At 28.1% G+C, this 17,358-nt stretch overlaps 2 protein-coding genes across 2 annotated transcripts; both read left to right on the top strand.

Annotated features, from left to right (window-relative positions):
* Positions 1–5,089: 5,089 nt before the first annotated feature.
* LOC129893095 (probable inactive protein kinase At3g63330) lies at positions 5,090–8,599 on the top strand. The gene is made up of 11 exons (XM_055968589.1): positions 5,090–5,288; positions 5,490–5,605; positions 6,365–6,646; positions 6,728–6,785; positions 6,919–6,997; positions 7,095–7,169; positions 7,245–7,294; positions 7,589–7,729; positions 7,825–7,956; positions 8,054–8,173; positions 8,260–8,599. Exons 1-8 carry the CDS (start codon positions 5,216–5,218, stop codon positions 7,687–7,689), a joined length of 834 nt encoding a protein of 277 aa, XP_055824564.1. The 5' UTR covers positions 5,090–5,215; the 3' UTR covers positions 7,690–7,729; positions 7,825–7,956; positions 8,054–8,173; positions 8,260–8,599.
* Positions 8,600–11,290: 2,691 nt separating this feature from the next.
* On the top strand, positions 11,291–12,545 carry LOC129893267 (polygalacturonase inhibitor-like). The gene has a single exon (XM_055968777.1). The coding sequence runs from the start codon at positions 11,357–11,359 to the stop codon at positions 12,341–12,343; it is 987 nt and encodes a 328-aa protein (XP_055824752.1). The 5' UTR covers positions 11,291–11,356; the 3' UTR covers positions 12,344–12,545.
* Positions 12,546–17,358: the final 4,813 nt, after the last annotated feature.

Raw genomic sequence — 17,358 nt, forward strand, 5'->3', positions numbered from 1 at the left:
ATATACATGGATGATTATGGTATCCATTGAAATGTGGATAAATGTGATTCATTTCATTAAATTCAATTTCTCTCAATATATATAAAAGATATAAGAATCCGTGTCAATGTGGTGGAGAAATTTTACTTTGTGAATTGCATTATTAAAATAGGCAATATTAAAAGTCTATATTATTACTAATTAGAATACCTAATTAGAGGACAATATAAGCTAGAGTTTAAGTAACAGCTATGCAAGGTGTAAATCACCACGTTGACATGCCTTCCTTTTTCTAATATGGAGATTTCTTTTTGCTTTTAATGTTGCCTTTTATATAATTTATTTTAAAATAAACTTGTGGGACTCATACCTTATCTTAATCCTCATTGTCAAAGTCTAATTAGCATACCTCACTTGTGAATACTATTAAATTTTTCTAAAATCTTATATAATCTTATCAAATAAATAAATCATAATTCATAAATAAAATATCAAAATATTTTAAGACGTTGCATTGATAAATCGCATATCTTTAATTTATTTTTTTGGCTCAAGAATATCCCTAACCTATTGAAAATGACTTAAAACTACCCTTCCTCCATCTTTTAGTCTAAAAATACCCCCAACCTTTACTATTGGTTCAAGAATACCACTCCTTCCACCTTTTATTCTAAAAATACCATCAACCTTTGTTATCTCTTTATATTTGTATATCTAATATTTATGATTTTAATATCGTTTAAACTTTTACCATATAAAAAACTGTAATTTAATTATTTGAACTAAATCAATTTTTTTTAAATAGTAAATTTTTACCCGACTAAAAGATTAAAATCGATTAGAGAACTTCTACTTAAAATTTGAATCAGTAAATAGTTACATATTTCGTTTTAGTGTTGAGGATAAATCGTTAAGTCTATGAAATATCGATTAGAATGTGTAATCGCCAATATAATTTTTACTCGACTGAAAAAAATAGTAAATAGACATCTTATTAGAAAATCTTCTATTTATAATTTGAATCAACAAAAAATTATTTTCTTTAGTGTTGAGGATAAATCGTTAAGTCTATAAATATATTAACTAGCCAAAATTTATCCTTTTTCCTTTAATCTATGTTACGAAAAAGTTTGATAACATAAAAAAAAAATTATTTTAAATATAGTTAGACTTGAATATTTTAAATATTTTGAGATGAGCTAATATTAAGAATTTGAATAAATAAAAAATTATCTTTTAGAACAAGTAAACAATTAATTAATTAGTAAAAAAATTCAATTAAATTAAATTTGGGTTGATGGTATTTCTAGACTAAAAGATGGAAGAAGGGGTGTTCTTGAACCAAAAATAAAGGTTGAGGGTATTTTTAGACCAAAAGGTGGATGAAGGGTATTTTTGAGTCATTTTGAATAGGTTATGGTATTCTTGAGCCAAAAAAATAAGTTGAGAGTATTTTTAGACCAAAAGATAGAAGAAGAATATTTACGAGTCTTTTTCCATAGATGAGAGGTATTTATGAGCCTTTTCCTTTCTTTAAATAAAATTTATATATTTAAAAATTTATAAATTAATACTCCGTGTCTCAATTTTTTTTATAAATTATTAATTAAATAAAATTTATATATTTAAAATCAATAATGAATAATTTAAAAAAATATATATATTAAAATTCTAATAAAAAAATGATTTTTTTACCCCCATTTTGAAGGATTTATAGTGTTTCCATATTTCTCATTCAATGTGACTCGAACCCAGGACCTACCGGTCATGGGTGGAGGTGCTTAACCAATTGAATCTCTAAATTTTATATTAGCCACATAAACACAATCATTTTATTATGTCTACTGTGTGCTTCTCACATTTTATGCTCTAATAATTAACTCATGTGAATGATGAACGTTCTTTCAATTTCTCCGCCAGCATCAGTAATTTATATAACGTCATTTAACTTGACATAAAAAGTTAGCAAAATTTTAAAGATTTTTTACGATCTAAAACCTCATTTCATTGAAATTTTTGATCGATTTATTTTCAATTATAAAAATATAACTTCTTATTAAGTTGGACTAAAAAAATTGTACCACGAAAAAATACTGGACAGCCAGAAAAATAATTCATCGAACGAAGGTTAATAAAACCCCTCTCACTCATTGAAGTTTGATTTTCGTTAGAATTAAAGGGAGAAGCTAAGTTTGGTTTCTACGACATAAAGTTAAACCACAATATTTTAATATTTAATGCATTCATGTAAACCACAATATTTTAATACTAATAAGAAAAAAAACTAAAACAAAGAGTTAACACCTCTCACAAGTCTTCCCCTTGTTTCTTGAACTTGATAAGTTGAAACTTTTCAGGGCACTATACTACTAAGCTGCAGGCACCTTTTTTTAGAGAACAAATGAATTACTACTAACATTTCATTTTTGAGGCCAAAACTTTTCTTTTAAAAACACATTATGATCTTATATGTAATTGCATTTTAAGTTGTATATTTTGTTTATAAACATGAAAATTTTACAAGTTGTATAATTAAACAATTAAAAAAAATCTTATGCAATCTTACTAAATGAGCAAATTATAGTTCATAAATAAGATATTGAAATGTTTTTAAGTGCCACATTAATAAGAATCACATGTATCCATGTTTTTTATAAATAAATGTTTACGATTATAAAATTTTAATATACGTAATTTTATAAAGACAATCCAATAATCAAAATATTTTCACATGATACAAATAACTTTTGAATCGCATATGCAAATATTAATTTGAAATAATGACTTTATATTTTCACATGATACAAATAACTTAAGCAAGTGATTATAAAATTTCTTTTGTACAATAGTATAAGAAATTAATCTAATACTATATCAACTGGTGGTGGTTATGGGTGTTGCCGCCTAATATTGGCTCTATGCATTTTTATTTAATTGATTAAATTTCGTGAATTCCAAGTAGAGTGAAATAATTATTTACAAATGTCAAAAGTATTTTTTTAAAATTATTTTGGTTCTATTTTGTCATTTCATTTAGCAAAACACCAAAATATATTACTATATATATTACATATAATTTTAAGTATTAATCAAATCTTTTATTAATTTAAAATTGGTTTATTTGTTTTTAAAAAGCACAAGTGTTTCAATTGAGTATATTTTCATTTTGTAATATTAAATTCACTTGCGATTTAATTATGACCATTACTCCATTATTATAAATAATTACTTGTGAAATCAAAAAGGTTAATTAGTGAATTGATTAAATGAAACTACTGAATATTAATACAAATTATCTTAATTTCATAAATAATGATTCAGTTTGATTACCTATAAACAATTGGTTACAATTGCAATGAAAGTCGGTTATATTTGAAATAATTTTGGCCACGATTTAAAGAGGATTATATTAATTTGCAAATTCTATTTTGGTTGTTTTACTCTTATAGATCATCATTTTAACTTAGCCCTTTTTGGGGGTCAACTTAAAAAATGGCCCTAAGATAGGTTGGTCTTCATATTTTATCTCCATAAGAAAAGCCTTTTAAAATGATTTTTGTAAAAGACGGACGATCTTGATTTTTTTGGTCTCGTTTAACAATTATTTTTTTTAAAAAAATAGTCTTTACTTCTGAAAATTCAACTTTTGCCCATAAGAAAAATGTTCAGGATATTTTAAAACAATGAACCTGGATCAGCTGATCATAAGTTCTGTCTTATTGGCAAAATTTAAAACTTAAGTATATTACCCATCATGCATAAGTTCTAACTTTTTCCCATAAGATAGGTGTTCATGACATTTTATTGGATTGAATCATTTTAAATTTTTACTCTAAAATAATATATATTATATTATATTATATTATATTTATATAGTAGTAAATCATCTCATATTTTTTCTCACAAATCTAATATGAAGAGGCCCATTGGGATGTCCATAATTAACGTTTTTTTCTTTATCGATGTTGATTTTTTACTCAATGTAGTTATAAATTTTACACAAAATCAGCGACATTAAAAGTAATAAAGCTACAACTTAAGTATATAAATTTAAAACAAAAGAAAATAGCTATAGTAGATCCATAATTTTGAAAAAATTATACATTAATTAAATTAAAATAGAACAAAACAAACGTTTATTTTAAAATTTTTCAAAAATGCGTTGCTGTCAACGGAGACTTTTCTCAGTGCCTATTTCAGCCTCAAAACTCCCTCTTATGTAATACTTCCTCCGTCTCATGTTATGTGACACCAATTGACTTGGCTCGGTATGTAAGAAAAAAAGAAAGACTTTTGAAACTTTTGTCTCAAACAATTCTTAAATATTTGTGTGGTTATAAACCATTTCATTAAGGATAAATGGAAATTTTAAAATTAAATTGTTTCTAATTATAGTAAGGTAATATTTTTTTGAGACGGACTAAAAAGGAAAATGTGCTACATAAAATGAGAAGGACGGAGTAAGAGAATATTAAGAGTTTTCAATTTAAATAAATAGTATTCTCAATTATACATTTATTTTACATTTTTATCTTATAAAAGATATTTACTAATTTGAATATCAAATGAATTATTTTGATGAGTTTTTGTGAGTCTGTGCTATATTTTAGATTTTCATTGTTAAGATATTTAGTTTTTCTGTTGCCTTTTGTTTTGTATAGTATATTATATATCATCCCAATTATTTATGTTTTATTATTAAGTTACTTCTATCTCTCAAAATTTTTAAATGACAATAAAAGAGAAATATAGTGAAAAGATGTGAAAAAAAACAGTTAGCACCATCTTCTTAGATCTTATGTGCACATTATGGGGTATTTAGAAAATTAGACTCAAAAATTTCAGAACAAGCGGGTAAAATGTTAAAGCTAGCACGCAATGTAAATGTAACTAATTCAAGTAGTTAGTTAGTACTTACAGATGTAGTTTGTTAGGAAAGTGGTAACTGATTGTGCAGGTGAGTTGGTTAGCAATTTTGTTATATAAACAGAATTGAACCAAAACTAAAATAGAAATTTCCATCTTTTATTCTCTTCTTGGGGCATGGAGGAAGGTCATTTCCCAGTTACTCTCCTTATACTTATCTGCCGCAGGCTCTCTTTCACTTTCACAATCAAGAATGTCTGCTTGCACTTGCAATATTGAATTCAACTTTTTAGTGATAAAATGATAGATTTAACTACAAATTTGTTAACCTTTTTTTTGTCTCTAATAATTGAATTTATTGTAGTGTAACATGAACATGAAGGGGAAAGAATTAAGGCTAGCGTTCGGCTGTCTGTTGATTTTCTGCGCCTCCTATTCATGTGGTTCGTATACAGTTTTATATTATATTTTTAGTAAAGAATTGTATTCATTTTTTGGGGTATATTATATTTGTTTACCAATTTAGGTAGATAATTGTATTCTTAATTTTTTCCGATAATGATAGATGCCAGATGGTGTTTAATTTGCATTTCCAAAAATATATATTTGTTTGCTTATGTATATTGTTTTCTTTTCGATTGCAGCTTTTGATCAGTCTGATTATAGTTTGGTCAAAAAGCTGGGGGGTGGATTTCATGGTAACACTTGGTTACTAAAAAATGAAACATACAACACTACATATGTTTTGAAGGAAATAAAGGTACCCTCTCCCCCCTTGCATTTGCTCTATTGTAGTATTACACCAGGGAAATAATATTTGGTATTAATAATAATACTTGCTCATCGTGTTTTAATTGTAGTACTCCTTCCGTCCCATTTTAGTTGTCATGGTTTCCTTTTAGAGAGTCAAACTATATGAACTTTGACTAACATTTTAAGATATATTTTTTTTATCATATTGATACGAAAAAAATTGCAACTTATAGTACTTTTCGTATACTTTTTGAATATCTAATTTTTTACTTAATAATATTGAGTTAATGTAATATAATTTAACTTTAAAAATTAGTCAAATTGACTTTTGAAAAACGCAACACGACAACTAAAATGGGACAGAGGGAGTATTACACTAGTGTTAAAATTTGGTGTGTATATATAGTGGTAATGAGATATTGATGAAGATGGAATTAAAGTGAAGAAGAAATTGATTATGATGAATCCGTATTTACAATTGTTCAAGTTCTCATTTTTTCCCCCTTTCCGTGCGTTTGTTTGTTGTTTATTAGGATATTATATATTATATATATATTTTTTATCTCAACTTCTTCAATTACTGACAACGAAATACTTAACTTGTATAGAGGTCGATTTGCAAAGCTTCGCTGGCAGAACTTCTTCCAAAAATTAAGAAAATTAATTCTAGTTAGAATTGATCTTGACCTAGTTAGGGTTGAAATTATTGTCCTTAATTAAATTTGAACTACACTTGAGAGAACAACTCATTTAATTTATTTTGTAGTCCGAAGCCGATAATCTCAGTGCTCAACGTGAAATCTATTTCGGTGAAAAGCTTAGTATCGCGGAGTCTCCCATCGGAAAAGATAATGTTGGGAGGTTTATTGAATATCTTGACGTTGAAAATAGAGTGCAATTAATATTCATATTTGAGGGTGCTCCGCTGGAGGGGCTTCTTTACCAGCTCAACGTGAAAGAACAGACTTTTGAGCCAACTGATTGGCTGACTTGGCTGCGTAACACCACTGAAGGACGCCAAGTAATGAAAAATATTTTTTATCAAATGGTAATTTAACTTTGAATTCTTCATTTTTTTTGAGTTTCTTTTGTTGAAGTCTTTTAATTTTATTGTTTATGTATTTTACAGTTATTAGGTGTTAAATTCTGCCACGACAATGGTGTCATCCATAGGGACATCAATCCTGGTAAATCAATCTTATTTGTTTAACTATTATTTCAATATATGTAAATAACAATATCTAAACTTGTTTACATTGAGAACTAATATATATTAGTGTTAGCTAATTTTTTCTTTATTTATTTTCTAATACTTTGAAGCCAATATTGTGATTTGTTTTGAAAAAACAAATGGAAGCTGTGGGGTAGTGGAGCCATTACACACCGACAATATGCATTTGTATGTCATTAGTTTTTTTTTTTAAAAGTTCAATTCTTTAATTCTATTTTATCTGTCTGCCAATTATTTAATAATGAAACTTCTTGTTCGTTCACAGGAGATTAATAGACTTCGGAAGTGCAGTGGATGACTATGCAAGAAGATATCTATATGGACCCAATGGACCAACTTGGTATTGAATTCGAAATAAATTAAGACAAATGTTTTTGTTTTGCTTATAAATATAATACTAACTTCTTTTTTTCAGGGCTGAGCAGAATATCTTTTCAATGCCACCAGAAGCCATAATTGACCACGGTTGGCAGAGATATTCACTCTCCACAAAGTAAATCTACTTCTATATATTTTATTATTAATAATGATATAGTTTCTTTGTTGGATGAAACATGAAAACAACCAAACCTGCCTATTAAATAGGCTTACAAATACTATAATTTAGGTACCCACTAATTACTAATTAGCTACTAATTAATCTGCCACAATATCTAAGCTTACTAAAATAATGGAAACTAACTAACTAACTAACTCTTGAATTCTTTGTCAAGTAGTTTTGAATCACTTGTCAATATTAATTATACTCTTTTCAAACAGGTATGATTCTTGGTGTGTTGGTTACACTATCCTGGCGTTCATACTTGGGAGTCCAGATGTTTTCAGCCCCTCAGTCTCTGCGTTATCTGAGCTGCTTATAGACGATCATTTAGATGATCATCTTGATTATTCTACTATGTCGTAAGTAAATATATAATTTTAATCAATTAATATGTTGTATATTAAGATGAAAAAATGTTTTCATGATTTACTTTTAACTATTATTATATATGTAGTATGGCTGGCATGGCGGAGCAGTGCATCGGGCTTCCTGAGGCTGTGGTAGTAGAGAAAATGTATAGGCTCCCGACTTGCACCGACAATGGATATGCCGATTACATTCGCAATCGGGATTCATTACATCTCGGGTAATGATCAAGTATTTCACAAATATATTTTCTTTATTTATCTATATATTTTTAAAAGATAATTAATTATTATTATTATTATTATTTTAAAATTTAGATTCATAGATATCGAGCTTCTCAAGCTCGTTCGGCTCCTTTTGGAGGCGGATCCAGATTTGCGTATCGGAGTGGATGAGGCACTTCGACATCCTTATTTTGCTGTTTCTACCCAGATCGGGTAATAACTTAATACTTCCCCAACTAAACTTTGAGAGTTTAATTTGTTATTTGGTGATGTTAATTGAATTGTTTCGTATATTGCAGGTTATACTATTATGCCATTGCTTTGGCATTTGTGATGACTATCGGTATGGTTTGCTACCGGGTAAAGCAGCACAACAAGAAGAAGGCAGAGGAGAACAAAAGAACTAAAGCTGTTTAGTTTTGTGAGTGTGAATAGGTTTAGGTCATTTTTGTGAAATTTAGGGTCATATGTCTGCCTTTTCCCTAGTTTCTCAACAAAAAATCCCTTTACAACAATATTATTGCCAATTTTTTTTTGATAGATATGATCAAATTCCTACGTCCATTAGAGTTTTTTGGAGGCTGCTTCATCCTAACATCTAATTCATGCATATAAAAAAAAAGGTACATATTTCATCGAGGAGGCATGCATCTGAGAGACTTACAATGAGATCAAGACATCCAAATATTATCTTTTTCTAAGTCAAAATGATTAAGACACTGAAATATGAAAATATTGTGATGTTCTTGGATATCAAATATATTACAGAGCCCCTTAGAATAAAGAAAGAAATATAAAATTGTATTTATAATCTTAAAAATGAAAATTATTTATTTTATGATTACAAACTTAAAAATTTGTTCAAATATTTTATTCTTAATTTTCCCGACAATCGTACAGGTTTTTCAAACATGATTAATAGACAATTTTTTTTTTAATTCTAGTCGATTTATATTTCTTTTATTGAAGCATTATCTACTTGGTTTAGCTTAGGAACAAAATGTTCTTCACTAATCTTGCAGGTCCTATTCCTGAATTCCTTCGTCAGCTGAAGAATCTAACCAGTTTTTGTTGGGATAACGGGGTTATTTGTGGTTGAGAAAATTTAGAGGGAATTAAAAAGAGGAACGAAAACTAATGAAGAAGTTGTTTAGATTATATAGGATGGTTTTTCTCTTCTCTATTTATTTTTATTAGATAAAGAACATAATTATAAAATATTGACTAACTATATAAAAAAAGTTGAAAGATTAATTCAAAATAAAATATAACTAACACATATACCAAAATGAAAAATAAAACAAATTTATCCTATTGATAAAAGGATAGTATTTGAATTTTAATATATAAAATAAAGATGATAATAATAATAATAATAATAATAATAATAATAATAATAATAATAATAATAATAATAATAATGTTGTTCGCCAAGTTTTCGTGGATCCGTTATGCATGGACATTTTATACACGTACATTATTCACTTAGTGACTTTCCTTTTCACGCCTAATAATACTAAATTTGGGGGTCAATAACATACGTAACAACACAAAAATTTATCTAACCTAGCTAAAAGTTCAATGCAAAAGTATAAAAGTGAAATTAATGGCAAATATAGCAAGGCAAAGTTTTAAAAAATGTGCTTACGTACTAAAGGAGGTAGTCTTATTGGAGCATATAATATGTACCGTCAATCGTGTCTTGAAGAACATCATATATAGACGTGTGTGATCGTAATGACCCGGGAGAGCAATACGTATAGTCTTTTCATAATTCACAATATTTTTTTAGTATTTTTAAAAGCTACACAATAAAAATTAGGTGATTTTTTTTATATGTTTTACCTCTACTAATAAAGAAATATTAAAGAAAAGCATAAAGTTTATCCCCTCATCGTTGCAGAAAGAAAACTTTTGTCTCCTGCCTAATGGATATTAATCCTTACATTATCATGATTACATCACCTTCCCACTAACTATTTTAACAAATTAATATGACAATTTCCGATAACATTACAGGAACGTTTTATTCCTAGAAATAGTTAATATGCATCACGTTTAAAATTATCTGAAGCACTCTTGGATGCCCAGGTAGTTCCTCACTCTCTTATTTCTTTTATTTTCTCCTCAAAAATACAAATTATAAATGACTATTCTCATTTATCTAACTTAATAACATGGATTTTAAAGGAGTAGTAAATATGACCCACTTCAAATAAAAAATAAAATTTTGTTTTCTATTAATAATTAATTATAAAAAAAATTACCACATAAATTAATTATTAAAAAAATACCCTTCAATTAAATAACCATAGTTAAACGAATTGTTTAAAATTTTTATTTAAAATTTAAAAAAAAATAATAATTAATTCTAGTACTCAAAATCACCTAACATACCGTTACATGCGATTTCATTGATGATTTCTTTTTCAAGTTTGAATTTCAAAAGCCAGCGCATTCTTATTTTGTGGTCACAAACTTTCCATGGATGATTAATAGACAATAAATTAATTCTGATCATTTTATATTTACCTACCATATTGAGGCATTATCCACTTGGTTTAGCTTAGGAGCAGCCAGACAAGCTTCATGTGGCGAAGGTGTCATCCTAAGTCGACCAATCACAAAAGTTTTTCCATCATAAATCAATAAAAAAACTTTGTACTATCTCGTAACTCCGTCTCATATTAAATGAACATCTTATTAAAATTATTTGTTTTATATTACTTGATTACATATTAAATTAAGATAGAATTAATTGAATTTTCTCATTTTACCCCTACAATTAATATGTTTTGAAAGTTTAAACAAATTTTGAAGATTCAAAATTTTCTTTTTTCCAAAAGGCTAATTAATATGAGCAAAGGGCAGAAATAGTAAAATTAATCAATTTATCAACGATTTCTTAAACACCATGTAAAATGCAAAGTGCCCATCTAATATAGAAAGGAGAGAGTATAATTTTTCCATTCATTTTTTATAAACTAACTCACTGAGGTCAGAAACATATTTTTATTGAAATATTAAAAAAGAATCCATGTAAATTTTTCATTATATCATCGAAAGGGCAGAGCAGCCCGATGCACTAAGCTCCTGCTATGCACAGGATCCGAAAAAAGATTCGACCATAAAAATCTATTATACATAGTCTTATCTTATATTTCTGTCCGAGGTTGTTTCAATTAAAACATCAATTAAATAGTTATGAAACATTTTAACAGCTAAGCGAGATTTCATTCAAAGATCTCTTTTTGAAAGCTTGATTTGGAAAGCCAACCCATTATTATATAGTGAGGCAGTTTTCTTTGACCAAGTTACATAGTGCTAAAAATGGACTTTTTTTATTTTATAAAATACCAATGAGTTGATAATATAAAATTGATCATAATCAAGAAAATGAATATGAACTTGCCTTTTCTTGCAATTCTTTTCCTTTGCTTTGCTTCACCTTCACTCTCAGTGAGATGCAATCCAAAAGACAAAAATGTCCTCCTACAAATAAAGAAAGACTTGGGCAATCCTTACCATTTAGCCTCATGGGATCCAAACACAGATTGTTGCTATTGGTACGTCGTAAAATGTGACCGGAAAACCAACCGGATAAATGCTCTCACCGTCTTCCAAGCCAATATCTCCGGTCAAATTCCGGCAGCCGTCGGAGACCTTCCCTATCTCGAAACATTGCAATTTCATCATATTACTAATCTCACTGGAACCATTCAACCTACTATTGCTAAGCTCACAAATCTCAAAATGTTAAGGCTCAGCTTCACTAATCTTACAGGTCCGATTCCTGAATTTCTTAGTCAGCTGAAGAATTTGACATTGCTCGAGTTAAATTACAATCAATTGACTGGAACAATCCCTCCTTCGCTTTCTCAACTCCCGAATTTGTTAGCGATTCACTTAGATCGGAACAAACTCACCGGACAAATTCCGGAATCATTTGGGAAATTTATAGGACCAAATATACCAGATCTGTATCTTTCACATAACAGCCTAACAGGAAAAGTGCCAGCATCTTTAGGTGATTTGAATTTTTCCAGACTTGATTTCTCGAGGAATAAGCTTGTAGGAGATGTTTCTTTTTTGTTTGGAAAGAACAAGACGATTCAGATAATTGATTTGTCGAGGAATACATTGGAGTTTGATCTTTCTAAATTGGAGTTTCCTGAGAGTTTAACATCATTGGATTTGAATCATAATCGAATTTTTGGTAGCTTACCACAAGGATTGAAAGACTTACAGTTGCAGTATTTGAATGTGAGCTATAATAGTCTTTGTGGACAGATTCCACGAGGTGGTACGTTGCAGAGCTTCGACATTTACTCGTATTTGCATAACAAATGCCTTTGCGGCTCTCCCTTGTCGGACTGTAAGTAGTTATGGAGGTCGAGGATTTGAATAACTCCTACTTATTCCTAATCATATCTAGGAATCATGGATTTTCTGTCTTTTTATTACTATCGGTCATTCCATTGGCTTTGTATCCTTTTCTTTGCTCTCTTATTTTCTTATAATTTATGGTCTATCGAATATGGTCTTTCTATGAATAAAAAACTGCAGGGAGTATGTTGTTGATCAATATTCCTATCCCTGATCCATGTCTTATCTTTTCTTTTCTCAAGTTGCAATATTTGAAAGCAAATAAAATTGGGCATTGTTACAAACTTTGAAGTTAGTTAAGTCAATTTGCATCTTGCAAGAGTCAAGTGAGCTTAAGTCAAAAGTGTACATATAATTATAAACAGAGAGTGCATATAAACAGAATTGAACCAAAACCAAAATAGAATTTGAATTCTATAAGCTTTGGTACTGAATGTGAAACATTCAAGCAAAATAATGCACAAAATTCGACAATTGACACAAATAGATATGTCAAAAAAAACAACCAAAAAGGCGGAGGAGGAAGATTTTAATAAGTTGAATGCCTTAAACTAGTTCAACTAGCTGAACCAGCTTGAAGTATTATCCATATATAAATCTTTTTGAAAGAAATAGAGATGATCTATCACGGCGGAGCTATGGTGGTGTCAGGGTGTCCAATTGGACACCCTTCATCGGAAAATTATATATATATATATATATATATCAAATATTACTTTAGATTGATATATATAGTATTTTGAACATCCTTAAAACCAATGTAGACCTGTAGCATAGTGGCAAAGGTATGCTCAAGACGTACATGGTGTCTAGATTTGGACATCCTTCATGAAATTTTCCAAAGTTTGGACAACCTTAATGAAATTTCTGGCTATGTGATTGTGATCTGTATAGACAAAAGATAAATGTTTCTTTTAACTTAGATATAAACCTTGCCATATTTATATTATAATAGATATACATATATTTAATATCTTTGGCAAATATCCCAAACTTTACCACTCGTGATCATTTTTGATTCATGAAAAGATTGCTCTAGGGATGTTAAGATCGTTGCCTTCTATTGATAATATATATAGAGATTTTGATGTTCAATACTGTAGATAATGCGAGGTAAGATAAAGGAACATGTTCTTCATCAGGAATAATGTGGAGAAAGTTGAGCACAACCTATGCACTTGAACAACAAATAACTAGTTCAGATATTCACTATCAAGCATGTTATTAGCCTCATATAACAATACAATAGCAAGTCTCCATGTACACTTCTGTTACAAAATTAAATAAGTAATGATGAATTTTAGTATAATTGCAGAACACACCATATATATAGGTAATTAAACTAATAGATGCAACTACAAATTGGAGTCTTTAAATTTTTTGTGATTAATATAATTCGAGAAAACATTCCAATGAAGTGGGGGCACATGTTTATTGTTTAGGCTTAACTTATTATATGTCGTTTGATAACTAGTGATGGCCCATTCAACTTATTCGAACTTTCAATGCGTTATACCATAGTTCCATTGCACTAACTTTAACGTAGAAATGATCCTTTATGACTACTTATAAATTGAATAAAAATAATTTTATCAGATTTTGCATATGCAAAAATTAAGATCTCTTATAAAAGAGGACATAAAATTTAAAACCAAATCTTCCCTAATTAACAACATTGATGCCCATTAATACATATTACATCGTCGAGTTTTCAAGCAATTTATCATTATTATTTTTTTGACAATACATATCGAATATGACGAAAGTTAAAAAAATTAATCACTTTTGATAAGTTTAAAAGAATAAAACCATTTACTATAAATATAAAGGATCGTTTTTGTCATAGTATATGAAAGATCAAAATACATTTAAGACCAAATCCAAGCTATCGATTTATAACCTATATTTGTTGTGTGTTAGAGTTGGGCCATTTTATGTTGGCCCATTAAAGAAAAAGAAAAGCTTAGTACGAAAATTGCTGCAAAGTATTTAATGTGATTCTATTTTTCTAGAGTTATTAACTCTATTACGTATAACAATATATTATAAAAATTTAATATAAATTATTTCGTTAAAATTATGATTGATATAAATGTAAAAGATAGACTTTATTTGAAACATGTAAAGCTCTAGAATTGACTCTTAATCGAGATGAGCTTAAATAAAAATTCAATTAAATTATTAGGCGGAGAATTAATGAAAAATCGATTGGATTAATTATGTGTTGTTGTGTAGTGAATTTTTTCATAATTTAACATCTAAAACTTGCAAAGTGTATGTACAAATTACAAAGTAAAACTAAACATGAAATTTATAGGATATTTTCTTAAAAATTAATTGAGTATGTTACTAATTTGGTAAGTAAAGAAATATATCTTTAAAATATTTATATATAATTTAAGTAAAAATTATCGAGATGGAAGTGGGGGGTTGGGGGGGGTAGGGGAGTTGTGGGGTGTGGTGTGGGCGGGCTGCCGGGGAGTGTGGAGCAGGGAGTTGGTGGAGTCGTGGAGATTATAAACTGTTATTTATAGAATTTGTTTGTTTCTTTTATGATTTTTTTTAAAGAATTTGTTTTTTTTTATGAAATACTTTTTAAAATATTTTAACTAATTGAATACAAAAAAGTTGAAAATATTTCTTTCTTATCAAATGTTTAAAGTGAAAAATTTATTTTTAAAAATTAAATTATTTTAAAAAATATGTGTGTCAGTACTTCAATCGCAATTAATGATTTCAGTAATTGTACTTGTTAATTACATTTGATTCGATTATCGTATTATTTGTTATCAATTTTTCTTTCTCTATTATTTATACTTGATTTCTTCACTACTATATTTTTTTTAAAATTATTTTTTATATATTTTGCTTAAATCAAAAGTCCATCAAAAATAACTTTTTATCTTTAAAAAATAATAATAAAATTACATACATGTCAGTATTTTCAAACATGAAATTACGCTAAAAAAAAATTGCAAAACGCCAAGGGGTGATAAGTGCTAGAGGGCGGTGGTCGGTGGCCAATAGTCAAAGAAAACGACAATTTCAATTCTTTATTATTTTGTATTTATTATAATATAATTTGTATAATTAAATAATTATGGTTCTCTTCTTTTTTCTTTTTTCTTTTTTTTTTTAATGTTTTCTTCCGCACTTTTTCCAACTTTAGAGGAGCCAACTCTTTGTAGTTGCCGTCCTCAACTTTATTGCTAGAAACTAGAACTAGAATAACCTATATATAGTGGCTTTAATTTAGTCAATCAATTTTAATTCATAATATTAAAACGTGCCATCAACACTAAATTCCCAAAAGCATATAGGCAATTTATTTTATTCTTTTTTAGAATTGTGATATATAATTTTATGAATTTTATGTGTCTCAATTAATTTTAAAATTTATTTATTATTTTTTATTATTACATATATCGAGTAACTCTATGCATTAAGATTTAGACAAATAAAAAAAACACTAAAGATGATGTCTCCATTGAAATTTGAAGCTCTAAATTTCTTTATTGAAAACACATTCTTGAATGAAATAGATAAAGATTTACTCTAATATGTACATAAAACTATATTAATTTATTATAATTAAGTAATTTAATAGGATTGAGCTATACATTAATTAAGCAATCATAGTCAAGTAAGAAAATTCTATATGTAATAAATACACATTTTCAATGTATTAATTTGAGGTAAACAAGATACAAATAAATAGGAAATATGCATTTTATAATCTCTTTTTTTTCATTGCATCGATAAATCATATATATATTTTAAAAAAATAAACATTATTTGATGCTAATAGTTCAATCTACGCCTCAAAGATACTTACATTTTCAATTGTTTTTTAATGTAGTAATGAAAGTTTTATTTTTTCTAATTATTTGAAGAGAAAACGCAAATTATATTTGTATTTATTGTGCAAAATGAGATACGATCAAAATTTGTGGGGGAAAATGACATGATTTGTCGGCCGTATCATTTTCCAAAAAAAAATAAATGAAAGGAGTATTACTTTTCCAAAATTTACGTATACGTTAACATGTTGTCTCGTATTAGGAAAAGTTGTCATGATTTACCATTCTAAATCCACATCAACAACCACTATTTTTTACTAATAATTTACGACCATCAAATGCCATATAGTAGAGTGTTAATTGTTTGCAATAAATTTTAAATAAATAGAAAATAAATTAATTATAATTAAAAATTGAAGAAATAATAATATTGTTGATAAAACAATATGGGTACAATTCTCTTTCTTAATTTCTTTGTGATTTGAGGGTTATAGTAGCGTATTTTTTAAAGTAGGGTGACATAGACCTTATTGAGATTTATTTGATCTTTCTGAATATTCCATGAATTTACGGAATATTCGACAGATACCTCTTCAAGGGAATACAGTACCTTTGTATAGGCATAAGCTAGGGTTTAAGGTAGAGTAGCCTCTAAGAATCCTAACTAAAATCGAACTCGTTTTGTAAAATCTTATAAATTTTCACTGTCTACAAATGTCTCCTACGTCAAGGCTTATCGGAGTATAGACTTGATAACGGAATGTAGACCTGATAAAATTCAAAGCCCGAGACTTTTTGGGGAAAGAAACTACGCCAGGATCCCTAGATCAATGGAAGGTCTCGCGTAGATCAATTACATAAACGAAGTACCCAAGAAAATGAAGCTTTCACCTTTGCGATTTTGTGGCTTTGATTTGTGAGAAAAAAGATAAAGGACAGATTTGGTCTCACTAGTCGTGCCAATTTGTTTGCAACAAATTTCAAATAAATCAACCATAAATAAAAGCTGAAGAAATAATAATAACATTGATAAAATAATATGCGTATAATTCTCTCTCTCAAGATTTCTTAGTAATTCGAGGATCATAGTAGCACATTTTTCGAACTAGGATGACATTTATTTCATTCATGAGATTTATTTGATCTCCATTGATTTTTGTGAATATTCCATGAATTTGCGAAATTATTGAGATAGAGCTCTTTAAGGGAATA

This window comes from Solanum dulcamara, chromosome 6 (assembly GCF_947179165.1).
Source record: "Solanum dulcamara chromosome 6, daSolDulc1.2, whole genome shotgun sequence".
Taxonomy (NCBI): Eukaryota; Viridiplantae; Streptophyta; class Magnoliopsida; order Solanales; family Solanaceae; genus Solanum; species Solanum dulcamara.